The 19,522-nt window shown below is 34.3% G+C and overlaps 1 protein-coding gene across 3 annotated transcripts in view; it reads right to left on the bottom strand.

Annotated features, from left to right (window-relative positions):
- The window catches only part of LOC149784890 (N-acetylglucosamine-6-sulfatase-like), an 89,455-nt gene that overhangs the window by 11,291 nt on the left and 58,642 nt on the right, over positions 1-19,522 (bottom strand). For all 3 annotated transcript variants that reach the window (XM_089978471.1, XM_089978470.1, XM_089978472.1), the window contains exons 10-11: positions 14,552-14,758; positions 5,776-5,886 (exon numbers count right to left, since the gene is read on the bottom strand). In XM_089978471.1, coding sequence (XP_089834597.1) covers positions 5,776-5,886; positions 14,552-14,758 — 318 coding nt within the window. The remainder of the gene's footprint in view (positions 1-5,775; positions 5,887-14,551; positions 14,759-19,522) is intronic.

The following is a 19,522-nucleotide window of genomic DNA, read 5'->3' as shown; positions in this document are numbered from 1 at the left end:
TAGGCTCAAACACAATCTGCTTCCAGCTGGCTCAAACACAAGATGCTTCCTGTGAACAGTTTGTTGTTACACTGGTGGAAACAAAATCCATGAATCTGTTTATCTTGTACCAGTTTAAAAAATTGGAGCTGGGGATAACAGAGAGGTACATGGACAAGATGATTCAAGTGAACAGCCTTCTGATGCAAAGATGGGACCAACAATCCATAGAAGTGTTATACCAATTTTACAAAGTAGCATGGGGAGGCGACACAGAGGTTCACATACAAGTTGATTCCTATGAACAATGTTCTGTTCCAAAGGTGGAAACATATATTACAGAATTGCATTTCTTCATCTTACACCAAATGTACAACTGACAAGTGGTCTTGAATAATGTGATGGTGGACTGATATGGTCTCTGATTCAGATGCCGGACTGATATGGTCTCTGATTCAGATGCTGGACTGAGATTATCTTGACTGAGATGTAGGACTGAGATGTTGAACTGAGATGGTCCCTGATTCAGATGCTGGACTGAGATGGCCTCTGATTCAGATGCTGGACTGATATGGTCTCTGATTCAGATGCTGGACTGAGATGGTCTCGGATTCAGATGCTGGACTAATATGGTCTCTAATTCAGATGCTGGACTGAGATTATCTTGACTGAGATGTAGGACTGAGATGTTGAACTGAGATGGTCCCTGATTCAGATGCTGAACTGAGATTATCTCTGAGATGTTGGACTGAGATGGTCTGAAATTCAGATGCTTGGATAAGATGGTCTCTGATAGATGTTACAACTCTAGTCATAAACTAAGTAACAGACCAAAGCAAATCAAATAAGTTTTGTAAAACTTAAGAAATAATTTAATTATCAAAGTTACAAAATGAAAATGTAAGAGGAACTTAAAAGATTATGAAATGAATCCAAAATAATCCTAAAAAGTTCTATTCAACTCCAAAAGTCCAGATGTATAAAAAAAAACCTGTCCAGAACTCCCAGAATAATATTTTAGTCCAATGAGCACTTTCTAATTCCACTGAATAGTCCAAACATATGTTACCTCTCAAATAATAACTAAATATAGCATAAAATGTGTCTGCAGACTTGATGTTACAACAAGAACACAAAAAATAAGAATGAAAACGTTATACAGCCGTAGTAATTTCTGTACAGGCATAAGAGATAAAAATGCATTTTGCAAAGTATGAGATGAATTGAAATATCCAACATTGTAAAACACTTACATGTCCTTACCCATTCAATGGGAAATAACTTAATTATAAGAACCAACCTGACCAAACTGTCTAGTGGGAAACAATCCCAAATTTGTCATCATGTTTACTGCTGATATTATTATTAGTAACTGTAAATATGTATATAAGCATCTATTTATAGATATCATGCAATCTTACACTCCTATTATTTTCAGATATTAGGTATTAGATCAGAACAAAAAATTTAACTATAAGTAAACATGAAAATAATTTGAAGACGTGAATAAAATTTACAAAAATAAGGCATACATAACACCTTCCCTCATAAAGAAAAGAAAGATTTATGTACTAAAGCTTTCTATTTCCATATTAATCACACACACAAGTGATAATAATAAGTAATTTACACAGGAGATGTATAATAAATTTACAAAATTGTATACAAAATAAAAGAATATAGAATTCTTATACATGTGAAAGTGCATGTGCATTTAAATTTTCATTTCCCTTGATGTGCCAAATGTTGATGCTGTATTCTTGCAAAATCAAACTCAACCTAAAAAGTCTGATTTGTATTCTTCATTTTGCTGATGAAAGGGGATTGTGATCACTGCATGCAGTGATCGAAAAAGGAACTGAATTAATACATCCTTCAAAGTGTTGTATAGCCAAACACTCCTTCTCGATAGTGGAGTAAATTCTCTGGTACATTTTTATTATTTAGAGAAATAACACACTGAATAATCAACACTACCTTGGTCTTCTTGAATTAATATGAGACCAACCTCTACATCAGTTGCATCAATAGATATCTTAAATGATTGGCTGAAATCTGGGGCTGACAGAAGTGGTGCACTTGTAGAAATGGCTTTTCATTTATCAAACACCTGTTGACATTTGTCAGACCAATAAAACTTGGTTTTCTTACTCAATGAATTGGTCAGGAGCTCAGCAATTATGGAACAATCTGAGCAGAATTTCTGATAATATTCAGTCATAAATCATATCAGCTGCTTTTTATTGATAGGCACAGGGAATTCCTTTTAACTGTATAAGGACCATAAGACCAAGCCTGTATAGGGACCATAATACCTAGCCTGTATAGGGACCATAATACCTAACCTTTAAAGGGACCATAATACCTAGCCTGTATAGGGACCATAATACCTAGCCTGTATAGGGATCACAATACCTAGCCTGTACAGGGACCACAATACCTAGCTTGTATAGGGACCATAATACCTAGCCTGTATAGGGAACATAATACCTAGCCTGTATAGGAACCATAATACCTAGCCTGTATAGGAACCATACTACCTAGCCTGTATAGGGACCATACTACCTAGCCTGTATAGGGACCATACTACCTAGCCTGTATAGGGACCATAATACCTAGCCCATATAGGAACCATAATACCTAGCCTGTATAGGGACCATACTACCTAGCCTGTACAGGGACCATAATACCTAGCCTGTATAGGACTTTGAGGTATGGATAAGAGAGTTAGAACTTTATCACCAGGCTGGAAAGTTCTTCACATTGTAATTTTGTCAGATCTGAACTTCATTTTTTATTGAGAAGAATGAAGGTTGTTTCTGACTATTTAACAAACATTTGACAATTTATTTTTGAAGTCAGAGACATAATCAAGAAGAATAATTACTTGATCCTATGTAGAAAGAAGTTTCTCTTTTGACAACTTCAATAGTCCATGAACAGTATGTCCTAAAACAAGTTCAAAAGGACAAAAACCCTAAGGACCTTTTAACCAATTCCCTAATAGCAAACACAGTAAAAGAACAATCTCATCCCAATTGTTTCTGGTATCAATGCAATATGATCAAATCACATTTTTTGAAGTCCCATGGAAACTTTCCCTGACTTTCAGGATGATATGCAGAGTACTTACTTTTGTTGGATACCCAATTTATACATAATTTGTTGGAAGATTCCTGACAAGAAATTAGAACGTTGATCAGACTGGATCGATTTTGGAAGGCCAAAAAGTGTTTAAAAAATTGTATTAAGGGTTTTGCTATAGTTTTTGTCTTAATCTTCCTAATAGAAATTGCCTCTGGACATCCACTTGGTGCATACATCATGGTCAGCAAATATTAGTTGCCTGACTTGGCCTTAGGTAAGGGGCATATGCAGTCTAAAATTTTACTGCCAAATGGTTCATCAAATGCAGGAATATATCTTAAATGAGCTCTATGTATCTTCTGATCAGGTGTGACAAGTGTGACAAGATCTATCTGGAAACATCGACTTTAATTTTCAGCCAATAAAAATGATATAAGATCTTTTGATAAGCCTTACTGACTCCTAAATGACCAGCTGAGGAATTTTCATGGGCTAAACTAAAAATTTCCTGTCTATACAACTTAGGAACAACAATTTGACAGCTGGCTGACCATTCATCACCAGTATGTCAGGTGGTCTTCATTTTCTCATTACATGTATGATCACATTTTTCACACAATAGCAAGTTGGTACCTCTGCTGCTTCAGTTTCATTAATAGCTCTCTTAAACAAACAGGATTTTGTCCTGTTAAATGAAAAGTGATTGTCACTGTTACCCTCATTAGAAATGAAAGCATGAGTAACTTGAATGAGGATCACAATGAATAATACTTTTTGATTGTTCAAAACCAGAAGCAAAAGTGACCTCATCAAAAGCCTGCCCAAAACATGTGTCAACCAAAGGAATAATGGCTTGATCAACTGAATTCTAAAGAGCTTTCTTTGCATAGTTCTAGTAACTGCACAAGCAGTGTATAAATCAGGGATTTCATTCTCAACAGGTCTAACCTTTTGATCCAAACAAGGCTTATCAGTTAAAGTGGATTAACCACAACCTTATCTCTAGCCAAGTCATTGCCAAGCAACAAATAAACACTCTCAATAGGCAAAGAAATCTCAGCTCCAACAGTCACTAGTCTGAAACTAAGTCTAACACGATGAAGTGGAATCTGAATAAAGCCCCACTCTGAAGACATCTAAGAAATAGGCAAAATACCTGATAATAAAAGACTAAGAAGCTCTTATCCCTTAAAAATTTAATAGGGATAGGATTGGCTGAATCACTCATTAGTGATATAGACCTTTTCAACATGAGTGGTTCATAATTCTCCATAAATCACACCAGGATTTGTCTGACCCAACAAATGTATTTTTCCAATACATGACCATGACCTTGATCTCTGAGAACATTGAGAGCATAGGGAACAGCTCAAAGTCCTGATGTATGAAAATGGCACTATCCAGAACTACTTTGAATAATTCACAACAGTCCCAGAATAGTATTTCATTGACTATTTTAAATGAATAATCCAAACAAATGTTTCTTCTCAAATAATATCTAAATAAAAATATAAAATATCTTCAAACTTTATATTAAAACAAAAACACAATAAATGAGAAAATTCTCCAGCCTTAGCTATTTACATACAGACGTATGAGGTAAAATATGCACCTACTCATACATGAAAATTTGCAAATATCCAACACTGTAAAAGAACCCATTCAAGGGGAAACAACTTAATTCTTTGAAGAACCAACCTGACTGACTTGTTCAATGTACATAAGCATCTATTTATAAATGTCATACAGTATTCCACTCTTAATAGCTTAAAATAAAACCTCTGCATGTACAAAAACTTTTAACTACAGATAAATACTATAATTTACAGTCGTGAATAAAATTTACAAAAATAACAGACATACATAACATAGAGACATTGGACTGAGATGGTCTATGATTCAGAAGCTGGTCTCTGATTTAGATATTGGACAAAGATGATCTTGAATTCGATTGCTGGACTGACATGGATTTATGACTCAATGTCATAATTGTCGTAAATTATGTATGTAAATTCAGCAATTTTAGTAAATCAATAATTTATTTCTCAACAAAAACAAAGTGAAAATTTAAGAAAAACTTACAATATTGTGAATTAAATTCCAAAAATTCCTAAATGTCTTATCACAAGTCCAAAACTACAGAATGTTCCAAATTAATTCCAATAGTATTGATTGTTTTGCTGCACAACAATGATGCAATCCAGAAAGACTCAATGAACTAAGAATAATCCAATACAGTCTGTTATCCAATAATAAATTATTACTTTAGTAATTCCAATGAATATTATAAATAAATAATTCTTTTGAAATTATGTCTGAACACAAGCACAAACAGAAATTCACACTGACATATAGAACATAAATGAATAATTTGCTTATTGAATCAAGTTATACACATTTTAACTTCATGTATGAAGTATTAGATTGCTAAGAGTTCGAACAGAAAAATCTAGCCTAGCTGTACACATGACCGACCTTGACCTCTAGCTACATAAACATGTTGTTTTGCAATCACTGAAAAAAGGTAGCTATGTAAACATGTTGTTTATATTTTAAATAATGGACAAAGTTAAGCACACAATATAAATTAAATATAAATAATGGTCTCTGATTGAGATGGTGGAAACCACTGATGTGAGATCAGGCTAAAAAACCTGGTCTCTTGTATGAACAATGATTGCATTAGACACACAAGTGATGCTGATTTACCTCTAAATCTTCCATCTTACAGTACTTAAAACTTGACACATCCGTGATCTGGATCACACAGCCATATGTATTATTCCTCGAGTCTTCACACACACAGTGGCCATTGCAGTTCTGAAACACAAGAGATAAATTACCACACACTCTTGAATGATTACACACTTAGAGGTCACTGTACTTTTTAAATGCAAGGGGATAAATTACCACACATTTTTGAATTTTCACACACGTTGTGGTCATTACAGTTTTGTGAGGGATAAATTACCAAAGAGCCTTGAATCTTCAGACAGTGGTAACTGCCAGTCTGAAATGCAAGAGACAACTTACCGCACATTCTTCAAATCAAAATGAAGTAAATAAATATCTAATAACTTCATTTGCATTTGTTTTTTAAAATCTAAGCTCCGTCCCCTGAAAAAAAATTGTGTAATTCCAGCACATATATTTATACATTCAGAGAGCTGACGAAAGTTGGTTAAACTTAGATTTTGAAGTTAGTATTTTTAACTGGTACATGTTTTTAGTAGGAATCTACAATGTTAAAAAGCTATGCTGAAACACAGACATGCTGATCATAAAGGAACACCTATGTGACAATATGCAATTAGCATGCAATAGTGTTGTTAAGTAGTCTATTAGAATTTGAATGCCATATTTATACAAGAATAAGGCAAAGATGAGAAGTCCATTCCATCCTTTTTACAAAACTAGAAGTAAATTTATATGAAAGAAATATTTTTCAGGTCATAGGCTGTCCCCTCATTCAGAAAATACACAAGGCAGGCTCCTTGGGCTTATTAGAGGTGGTTTGACATTAATGATGCATCAAGAAACAATAGTGGTAATAGTGTATCATGACAAGATTCTAACTAGTCATTCTGGATCATAACAAAATGAAACAAACAAAAGACAAAAAAATCAGCATTTTCTTGTCTTCCTGTCCCTTTAAATGCAGTAAACAAGACCAATTACAATGTGTATAACAAGAGACTCAATTTGAAATATGTACTCACCTGGATTATATAATTTAACAGTTGACCATTTCACTATGCATGCTTATAGTATTCTTATAGGTAAGCACACAACCTATGTAAACTATCTCGAAACTTTACACCATGTCAATTTTACCAATTTTACTTTAGTCTGAAAAAGTTTCTCCAAGGAAAAATGGATAATTAAAAAACGCAGAGTCTCTTACTCAAGATCAAAGTCATTCAAGAGCTTTAAAAGTTTACACAAGAAGCTTAATTTCTCATCTTCAGAGTCACACAGCTTTCACACGAAGTGAAATTATAATTCAGTTTTTTTTTCTTTTTCTTTTTATTGCCTGCCATAAGGTAGTGTATTGTTATCATGTTGCCTGTCCATCAGTCTGTATGTTACCAATTTTATTTCTGCACAATAGCTAGAGAAATCTACAACCAACAGTTACCAAACTTTGTAGACAGCACGGATAGGATAAAAAGGTCACTGTGACTGAAAGAAGACAAATGGTTTCTGGAAAAGATATCAAGTTATCAAAGTTTGCAATGATCAAATTTTTTTGGATGGTTTACACTTGGGGTAAGGGTAAATCCTATCACTTTTAATGGTCAAGAGATACAAAAACCAAAGTCAATCTGACTGAAAAAATGGCAAATGATTTCTGCAAAAGGATTTTGGTTACTGTCCATCACCAAAACCTGTAAATGCCTTAAACAATGGGTTAAAAAAAGAAACCTTGATTCTGGGGTCAAAAAAGTTAAAAAGCAGAAACATGTTTTCCCCAGCATATTATAACATTAGTTCTAAACCACATACCTTGATAATGTTTGCAGAGGTCATGAAGTTTGGTAATGAAGCTACTGAATTTGGGGTCAAAATGTCAAAACCACTTGGGCTCAAAGAAAAGAACAACCTTTATGACAAATATAGATCAGAAAATATATACAGGTGTAGTGCAACATGCGGATTGCTTTACGAACTTAGGAGTATCTGTGCATAGCTACACACTATGACAAGTACCTGTAAAAGGGCGCAGATGGCCTGCACAGGTAGAGAATTAGATTGGCACCATTAATGCTCATGAAGTGAGTACCAAATTATCAATTCTAGCAACAAGTTACCTATAACGAGGTCAATTTTGGACCGCCTATCAAAAATCACTGAAGCGTCATTTATAATGAGCATGAATTAGACCCTTAGAGTAAACCATGTATAGAACATTGTATGTACATAACAAAGGTGTTGATGTGCCATTATTAATACTTACAACGTGGACACAGCAAAAAAAACCATTGTAAGACAACGTTACCTGTAGGAAAGGCCCAATTATGTTCTAATGACATAAAATAAGTCAAGTAGCAAATATATGACTATGAAGTAGACACTAAGACAAGGTAATACAGAAAACTTATCTGTATATATCAGAACATAGCGGAAATTATACAGCAATATTAAATGAGTTTTCTACATCATGCACCAGACATGCACTTATTAATAAAGTCAAAGGAATGTACGGGGATGCCATCATGAGCCTTGCAGGTATCTGTCAAGGGTGTCTAAGTGTGTGAAGATGGCAGGGATCAGCTGAAAAGTCTGAATCTTTGCTGTCAATAAAAGAAAGGACGGAAGAGTTGGAAATGTATAGATGGACAGAAGAGTTGGAAATGTATAGATAGACAGGACAGCTGGAAATATATAGATGGACAATTCATCCTTTCTAAGATGAAACTCCTACTACTTGTTTTAAGGTAGAAAATATTCAAACTGCTGGTGTGGATTTTGTGTCTAGAGATGATGTCCAAAGTGCTGGTGTGGATTTTGTGTCTAGAGATAATGTCCAAAGTGCTGGTATGGATTTTGTGTCTCGAGATAGCATGCTACTTTGCGTGAGTGGAAGTAGTTACTGAAGAACTTATAGGATTTGGTGCAAATTACAGTATTTTGGAGAGATAACTGTAACTGCCACCCATTTTTTATAATCACAAATCCTAAATGCAAAAACGGACAGACTGACACAAGAACCTACCAAAGCTCACTTGACCTTACAGTCAGATAAAACTCTCCTTGTGCCTACAATATCTACCTTTTTAAGTGCTACACACACTCTTTAAATTAAAAGAAATTAAATGTCATGAGATTATTAATCGTTAAGGTATTTTAAAAATAATACCATATGTATGTTTTCATTCACTGCTCTAAACACCCCTCCCCCATTTAAATATAAAAATTTTCCTACCTTTGACTTTGATACATTCACTAACTGATTCAACCAAGAAAACACAATTTTCATCCTTCAATTATCCAATTTTACAATTTAAGATCTCAAATGATGAACAAAACTATGACCCTGCTGGTATCATGAAAACTTGGTCCTTTCCAATTTTACTCAATGCAAAATGTGTATTTTGGAGGGGAAAATTACATTAGCACATGCTAAGTATAGTCCAATACCCAAAGTGATGTTTCTATTTTTGTCTTGAGTAGACTACAATTAGCAACTGGGAACTGCAAAAGTATATGCTGCCAAATGTGCTGGAAAAGAGACAAAAAGAAACTGTTGGGGTCTAAAGATACAGGCACTCTCATCATTTACTGTCACACAAAGGCATGCCTAATCTGTAGAATGCAATAATAATACAATGTATTTTTAAATCATTTTAGCACATATGTTCAATGTTTGGTAACATCTGAAATTAAAACAGAAAGAAAAGGAAAACACTTACTTCTATCACATATCAGGAATTTAGCACTTGTTACAATGGATTCATGTAATGATGCATGTGATGGATGTTTTCAAAGCAGGAGAATTTGTATATTTTTCAGATTATTTATGAATGTGATACTATCCTGATACATCCAATATTGATGACTATTATGTGATCCTTATACATAGATGACTATTATGTGATACTGATACATCCTGTATGGATGATTATTATGTGATACAGATACATCCTGTATGGATGACTATTATCTGATATTGATACATCTTGTATGGATGTTTATTATGTGATACAGATACATCTTGTATGGATGATTATTATGTGATACAGATACATCCGGTATCAATGACTATTATGTGATCCTGGTCCATCCCGTATAGATGACTATTATGTGATACAGATACATACTTGTATGGATCACTATTATGTGACACAGATACATACAGTATGGATTACTATTATGTGATACAAATACATCTTGTATGGATGACTATTATGTGATACAGATACATCTTGCATGGATGACTTTTATGTGATACAAATACATATTGTTATTATGTGACACAGATACATCCAATATGGATGACTGTTATGTGATACAGATACATCTGGTATGAATGGCTATTATGTGATACATATACATCCTGTATGGATGACTATTACATGACACAAATACATCTTGTATGGATCACTATTATGTATTACAGATACATCCTGTATGGATGACTATTACATGACACAAATACATCTTGTATGGATGACTATTATGTATTACAGATACATCCTGTATGGATGACTATAATTTGATACAGATACATCTTGTATGGATGACTATTATGTGATACAGATACATCCTGTATGGATGACTAACATGTGATACTAATACATCTTGTATGGATGACTATTATGTGATTCTGATACATCTTGTATGGATCACTATTATATGATACTAATACATCTTGTATGGATGACTATTATGTAATACAAATACATCCTGTATGGATCACTATTATGTGACACAGATACATCCAGTATGGATGACTATTATGTAATACAGATACATCCAGTATCAATGACTATTATGTGACACAAATACGTCTTGCATGGATCACTATTATGTGGGGGCCCCGAGTGGCCGAGTGGTCTAAAGCGCTCTCCATTATGGATCACTGCCATCTCACCTCTGTCTGCGTGGGTTCGAGTCCAAGGCTCGGCTAACGTTCGTACGTGGGAAAGCCTGCCGGTAGCTTCTCATGGGTCGGTGGTTCTTCCCTGGGTTTTTCAAGGTTCTTCCTCCGCCAGTTATACTGGCCGCCATGTATAGCCTGTCTTGTGCTGAAAAATGGCGTTAAACCCTAGAACAACAACAACAACTATTATGTGATACAAATATATCTTGTATGGATGACTATTATGTGATACAGATACATCCTGCATGGATGACTTTTATGTGATAAAAATACATCTTGTATGGATCACTATTATGTGACACAGATACATCCAGTATGGATGATTGTTATGTGACACAAATACATCTTGTATGGATGACTATTATATGATACTAATACATCTTGTATGGATGACTATTATGTAATACAAATACATCCTGTATGGATCACTATTATGTGACACAGATACATCCAGTATGGATGACTATTATGTAATACAGATACATCCAGTATCAATGACTATTATGTGACACAAATACGTCTTGCATGGATCACTATTATGTGATACTAATACATCTTGTATAGATGACTATTATATGATACTAATACATCTTGTATGGATGACTATTATGTAATACAAATACATCCTGTATGGATCACTATTATGTGATACTAATACATCTTGTATGGATGACCATTATGTGACACTGATACATCCAGTATGGATGACTGTTATGTGACACAAATACATCTTGTATGGATCACTATTATGTAATACAAATACATCCTGTATGGATGACTATTATATGATACTAATACATCTTGTATGGATGACTATTATGTAATACAAATACATCCTGTATGGATCACTATTATGTGATACTAATACATCTTGTAAGGATGACTATTATGTGACACAGATACATCCGGTATGGATGACTATTATGTGACACAGATACATCCAGTATGGATGACTGTTATGTGACACAAATACATCTTGTATGGATGACTATTATGTGACACAGATACATCCAGTATGGATGACTATTTTGTGACACAGATACATCCAGTATGGATGACTGTTATGTGACACAAATACATCTTGTATGGATGACTATTATGTGACACAGATACATCCAGTATGGATGACTATTATGTGACACAGATACATCCAGTATGGATGACTGTTATGTGACACAAATACATCTTGTATGGATTACTATTATGTGATACTAATACATCTTGTATGGATGACTATTATATGATACTAATACATCTTGTATGGATGACTATTATGTAATACAAATTCATCCTGTATGGATCACTATTATGTGACACAGATACATCCAGTATGGATGACTATTATGTGATACTAGTACATCTTGCATAGATGACTATTATGTGATACAGATACATCTTGCATGGATGACCTTTTTGTGATACAAATACATCTTGTATGGATCACTATAATGTGACACAGATACATACAGTATGCATGACTGTTATGTGATACAGATACATTGTGCATGGATGACTATTATGTGACACAAATACATATTGTACGGATCACTATTATGTATTACAGATACATCCTGTATGGATGACTATTATGTGACACAAATACATATTGCATGGATCACTATTATGTATTACAGATACATCCTGTATGGATGACTAGTATGTGATACTAATACATCTTATATGGATGACTATTATGTGATTCTGATACATCTTGTATGGATGACTATTATGTGATACTAATACATCTTGTATGGATGACTATTATCTGAAACAGATACATCCAGTATGGATGACTATTATGTGATACTAATATGTCTTATATGGATGACTATTATGTGATACTAATACATCTTGTATGGATGACTATTATGTGATTCTGATACATCTTGTATGGATGACTATTATGTGATTCTGATACATCTTGTATGGATGACTATTATGTGATTCTGATACATCTTGTATGGATGACTATTATGTGATACTAATACATCTTGTATGGATGACTATCATGTGATTCTGATACATCTTGTATGGATGACTATTATGTGATTCTGATACATCTTGTATGGATGACTATTATGTGATTTTGATACATCTTGTATGGATGACTATTATGTGATTCTGATACATCTTGTATGGATGACTATTATGTGATACTAATACATCTTGTATGGATGACTATTATCTGAAACAGATACATCCAGTATGGATGACTATTATGTGATACAAATATGTCTTATATGGATGACTATTATGTGATACTAATACATCTTGTATGGATGACTATTATGTGATTCTGATACATCTTGTATGGATGACTATTATGTGATTCTGATACATCTTGTATGGATGACTATTATGTGATTCTGATACATCTTGTATGGATGACTATTATGTGATACTAATACATCTTGTATCGAAGACTATTATCTGAAACAGATACATCCTGTATGGATGACTATTATGTGATACAAATATGTCTTATATGGATGACTATTATGTGATACAAATATGTCTTATATGGATGACTATTATGTGATAGATACATCCTGTATGGATGACTATTATGTGATACTAATACATCTTGTATGGATGACTATTATGTGACATAAAGATGTCTTATATGGATGACTATTATGTGATACAAATATGTCTTGTATGGATGACTATTATGTGAAACAGATACATTCAGTATGGATGACTATTATGTGATACTAATATATCCTGTATCACTGACTATAAATGTGATTTGTATCTTGATACAACATGACAGGTGATACTTTATGAGAGAAACAGATACTGCAATATAAATGACTGACAGGTGTGTGGAGTTGACAATTTGCCAACTGCATAATCAAAATCTGATATCTAAAAATAGTATTTACCATGGTCTATTTCACTTTTCAAATGTAAAATGACTGAAGGACATAGGGGTAAGGTTTGCTGAGTGTCATAGGATTTAAATGACTGAAAGACAAGTGATGACAGCTTGTTTTGTGTCACCTGGATTTAAATCATTATAAGACAATGGGTTGGGTTTGCTGAGTGTTGGTTGGTTTTAAATTACTGAAAGATAAGAGGATAGAGCTTGCAAAGTGTTGCTTGGATTTAAATGACTGAAAGACAAGGGGTGTGGCTAGATGAGTGTCATTTGTATTTAAATGACAGAAAGACAAATTGGTATGGCTAGACGTCTGTCATTTGTATTTAAATGACTGAAAGACAAGAGGTGTGGCTAGATGAGTGTCATTTGGATTTAAATGACTGAAAGACAAATTGGTATGGCTAGACGTGTGTCATTTGGATTTAAATGACTGAAATACAAGGGGTGTGGCTAGATGAGTGTCATTTGGATTTAAATGACTGAAAGACAAGGGGTGTGGCTAGATGAGAGTCATTTGGATTTAAATGACTGAAAGACAAGGGGTGTGGCTAGATGAGTGTCATTTGGATTTAAATGACTAAAATACAAATTGGTATGGCTAGATGTGTGTCATTTGTATTTAAATGACTGAAAGACAAGGGGTGTGGCTAGATGAGTGTCATTTGGATTTAAATGACTGAAAGACAAGGGGTGTGGCTAGATGAGTGTCATTTGGATTTATTTGATTGAAAGACAAGGGTTGTGGCTAGATGAGTGTCATTTGCATTTAAATGACTGAAAGACAAAAGAGTGTGGCTAGATGAGTGTCATTTGGATTTAAATGACTGAAAGACTACCAGGTATGGCTAGATGGGTGTCAATTGTATTTAAATAACTGAAAGACAAGAGGGTATGGCTAGATGTGTGTCACTTGGATTTAAACAACTGAAATACAAGGGGTGGTACTTGCTGAGTACTGCTTGAATTTAAACTTTGAACCTTACAATTACAGAACTTACTGCCATATATTGATCTTTGTATTGTGGACATCCAGAAATAGACATCTCATATTCCCCATAATGCTCAACAAGGAAAATATTCTGCAGTGGAGTACTTGTATTCTTTGTCAGGATAGGTACCATGGATATTCCATCAATGTCTTTTGGAATCTGGCCTCCAGTAAGTTCAATAAATGTTGGAGAAAAGTCAATATTCAGTATGATTTGCTGTAACAAAAATGATAGTACAAATAAGTATGACACAAACTTACTGATGGCCCCCTCTTTTAAGAAAGCACTTGTCCACAATTACCATTAGTTTCAGTGTCTCAAACACATTCTTTTTAAACAAATAAAAATTTCAAATGAGAAAAAAATGCCAAACATGATCAAGATTAAGTATCAAAGCTACAAGATAATATCATATAAATATGATTAGATGCAGTTACTACAAAACAATAAAATTACCATTGTGATGTATTTACTGACCACTGGTCAATATCTATTAATACCCTATATTTAATGATGTGTATATATGTAGGCAAACTGTAAGAAATATAAAGCCCTCAATTCAGCTCTCATCAACAGCAATACATTTTTTTTTATAGATATGGTTGTTCGTGTTGTGAACCAAACACCAAACTTACCAAATGTCACCATCCACATGGCAGACATCTTGAGCTCTGAGCAAGGTCCAATGGGCTTAGACTGGGGCCATATTAATCATTGAGATCAAATGCATACTCACTGCATTGCTAACACTAGTCTCATTTGCTGCCGGGCTTCATAACCAAAAATACACTAGAGCAGAAATCCTGTGTGTGCAGTTTTCATAATATCCATACTAAACTAGTGATGTTATCATGCACTTCCAGTTGTACTAAGATGTCACCATGTTGTGATGATATTGTCATAATAATATACCAAATAATACAATATTTCAGATCAATAAAATCAGGAAACCAATGTAATGCCAAGGCTACAGCTTCCCACTATTTCAGATCAATAAAATCAGGTATCCAATGTATTGCCAAGGTTATAGCTTGCCACTATCTCAGATCAATAAAATCAGGTAACCAATGTAATGCCAAGGTAACAGCTTGCCACTATCTCAGATCAATAAAATCAGGTAACCAATGTAATGCCAAGGTTACAGCTTGCCACTATCTCAGATAAATAAAATCAGGTAACCAATGTAATGCCAAGGTTACAGCTTGCCATTATCTCAGATCAATAACTCAGGTAACCAATGTAATGCCAAGGTTACAGCTTGCCATTATCTCAGATAAATAAAATCAGGTAACCAATGTAATGCCAAGGTTACAGCTTGCCACTATCTCGGATCAATAAGTCAGGTAACCAATGTAATGCCAAGGTTACAGCTTGCCATTATCTCTGATAAATAAAATCAGGTAACCAATGTAATGCCAAGGTTACAGCTTGCCACTATCTCAGATCAATAAGTCAGGTAACCAATGTAATGCCAAGGTTACAGCTTGCCATTATCTCTGATAAATAAAATCAGGTAACCAATGTAATGCCATGGTTACAGCTTGCCACTATCTCAGATCAATAAGTCAGGTAACCAATTTATTGTCAAAGTGACAGCTTGTCACTATTTCAGACAAATAAAAATCAGGTAACCAATGTAATGCTAAGGTAACAGCTTGTCACTATCTCAGATCAATAAAATAAGGTAACCAATGTATTGCCAAGGTAACAGCTGGTGCAAATTTTGTTAGTTTTCCTTCTGCTGACCATTATGTGCAGACTGTTCTATGACAAACAAGTATCAACTGAAATGTATGAATATCGAGGACACAGCTGATTATGATAAACATGCTGCTATGTATTAGTGCTCTGTCCTACAGTGAACTGGAAAGAGAATGGGTGGGTTATTTTGAACTGATACAAAATCAACAATCTATATTGTTGACTACCAGTAATATCACTGTCACAACAGTCAACCATTTCATGTCTACAGCATAGCTCAGAAAAAAAAGTCACCTTCTCATCCTGACCATGTAAAAATTGGAGTAATATGTTATTAAATACTTGTCTCTGAGCAGAGTAGATGCAGATTCACACCCAGAGTGTATTTCTTACTCTAAACAAATGCCAAAGTTATTTAACTCTTAGAGTGCATCAATGATAAACAGCCTATACCTAGTCTACCTACATGTTGTCTGTCTAGAATATCATTATTATAAACAGCCTATACCTAGTCTACCTACATGTCTGTCTAGAACATCATTATTATAAACAGCCTATACCTAGTCTACCTACATGTTGTCTGTCTAGAACATCATTCTTATAAACAGCCTATACCTAGTCTACCTACATGTTGTCAGTCTAGAACATCATTATTATAAACAGCCTATACCTAGTCTACCTACATGTCTGTCTAGAACATCATTATTATAAACAGCCTATACCCAGTCTACCTACATGTTGTCTGTCTAGAACATCATTATTATAAACAGCCTATACCTAGTCTACCTACGTGTTGTCTGTCTAGAACATCATTATTATAAACAGCCTATACCCAGTCTACCTACATGTTGTCTGTCTAGAACATCATTATTATAAACAGCCTATACCTAGTCTACCTACGTGTTGTCTGTCTAGAACATCATTATTATAAACAGCCTATACCTAGTCTACCTACATGTTGTCTGTCTAGAACATCATTATTATAAACAGCCTATACCCAGTCTACCTATGTGTTGTCTGTCTAGAACATCATTATTATAAACAGCCTATACCTAGTCTACCTACATGTTGTCTGTCTAGAACATCATTATTATAAACAGCCTATACCTAGTCTACCTACATGTTGTCTGTCTAGAACATCGTTCTTATAAACAGCCTATACCTAGTCTACCTACATGTTGTCTGTCTAGAACATCGTTCTTATAAACAGCCTATACCTAGTCTACCTACATGTTGTCTGTCTAGAACATCGTTCTTATAAACAGCCTATACCTAGTCTACCTACATGTTGTCTGTCTAGAACATCATTATTATAAACAGCCTATACCTAGTCTACCTACATGTTGTCTGTCTAGAACATCATTAATATAAACAGCCTATACCTAGTCTACCTACATGTTGTCTGTCTAGAACATCATTATTATAAACAGCCTATACCTAGTCTACCTACATGTTGTCTGTCTAGAACATCATTATTATAAACAGCCTATACCTAGTCTACCTACATGTTGTCTGTCTAGAACATCATTATTATAAACAGCCTATACCTAGTCTACCTACATGTTGTCTGTCCAGAACATCATTATTATAAACAGCCTATACCTAGTCTACCTACATGTTATCAGTCTAGAACATCATTATTATAAACAGCCTATACCCAGTCTACCTATATGTTGTCTGTCTAGAAGATCATTATTATAAACAGTCTATACCCAGTCTACCTACATGGTGTCTGTCTAGAACATCATTATTATAAACAGCCTATACCTAGTCTACCTACATGGCATCTGTCTAGAACATCATTATTATAAACAGCTTTTACCTAGTCTACCTACATGTTGTCTGTCTAGACATTATTATTATAAACAGCCTATACCTAGTCTACCTACATGTTGTCTGTCTAGAACATTATTATTATAAACAGCCTATATCTAGTCTACCTACATGTTGTCTGTCTAGAACATCACTATCATAAACATCCTATATCTGTCTAGAACATCATTATTATAAACAGCCTATACCTAGTCTATCTACATGTTGTCTGTCTAGAACATCATTATTATAAACATCCTATACCTAGTCTACCTACATGGCATCTGTCTAGAACATTATTATTACAAACAGCCTATACTGAGTCTATCTACATGTTGTCTGTCTAGAACATTATTATTATAAACAGCCTATACCCAGTCTACCTACATGTTGTCTGTCTAGAACATCATTATTATAAACAGCCTATACCTAGTCTACCTACATGTTGTCTGTCTAGAACATCATTATTATAAACAGCCTATACCCAGTCTACCTATGTGTTGTCTGTCTAGAACATCATTATTATAAACAGCCTATACCTAGTCTACCTACATGTTGTCTGTCTAGAACATCATTATTATAAACAGCCTATACCTAGTCTACCTACATGTTGTCTGTCTAGAACATCGTTCTTATAAACAGCCTATACCTAGTCTACCTACATGTTGTCTGTCTAGAACATCGTTCTTATAAACAGCCTATACCAAGTCTACCTACATGTTGTCTGTCTAGAACATCATTATTATAAACAGCCTATACCTAGTCTACCTACATGTTGTCTGTCTAGAACATCATTAATATAAACAGCCTATACCTAGTCTACCTACATGTTGTCTGTCTAGAACATCATTATTATAAACAGCCTATACCTAGTCTACCTACATGTTGTCTGTCTAGAACATCATTATTATAAACAGCCTATACCTAGTCTACCTACATGTTGTCTGTCTAGAACATCATTATTATAAACAGCCTATACCTAGTCTACCTACATGTTGTCTGTCTAGAACATCATTATTATAAACAGCCTATACCTAGTCTACCTACATGTTGTCTGTCTAGAACATCATTATTATAAACAGCCTATACCTAGTCTACCTACATGTTGTCTGTCTAGAACATCATTATTATAAACAGCCTATACCTAGTCTACCTACATGTTGTCTGTCTAGAACATCATTATTATAAACAGCCTATACCTAGTCTACCTACATGTTGTCTGTCCAGAACATCATTATTATAAACAGCCTATACCTAGTCTACCTACATGTTATCAGTCTAGAACATCATTATTATAAACAGCCTATACCCAGTCTACCTATATGTTTTCTGTCTAGAAGATCATTATTATAAACAGTCTATACCCAGTCTACCTACATGGTGTCTGTCTAGAACATCATTATTATAAACAGCCTATACCTAGTCTACCTACATGGCATCTGTCTAGAACATCATTATTATAAACAG

This window comes from Sinohyriopsis cumingii, chromosome 13 (assembly GCF_028554795.1).
Source record: "Sinohyriopsis cumingii isolate HCF-2022 chromosome 13, ASM2855479v2, whole genome shotgun sequence".
Classification (NCBI taxonomy): Eukaryota; Metazoa; Mollusca; class Bivalvia; order Unionida; family Unionidae; genus Sinohyriopsis; species Sinohyriopsis cumingii.
This window is presented reverse-complemented; position numbering and strand designations above follow the sequence as displayed.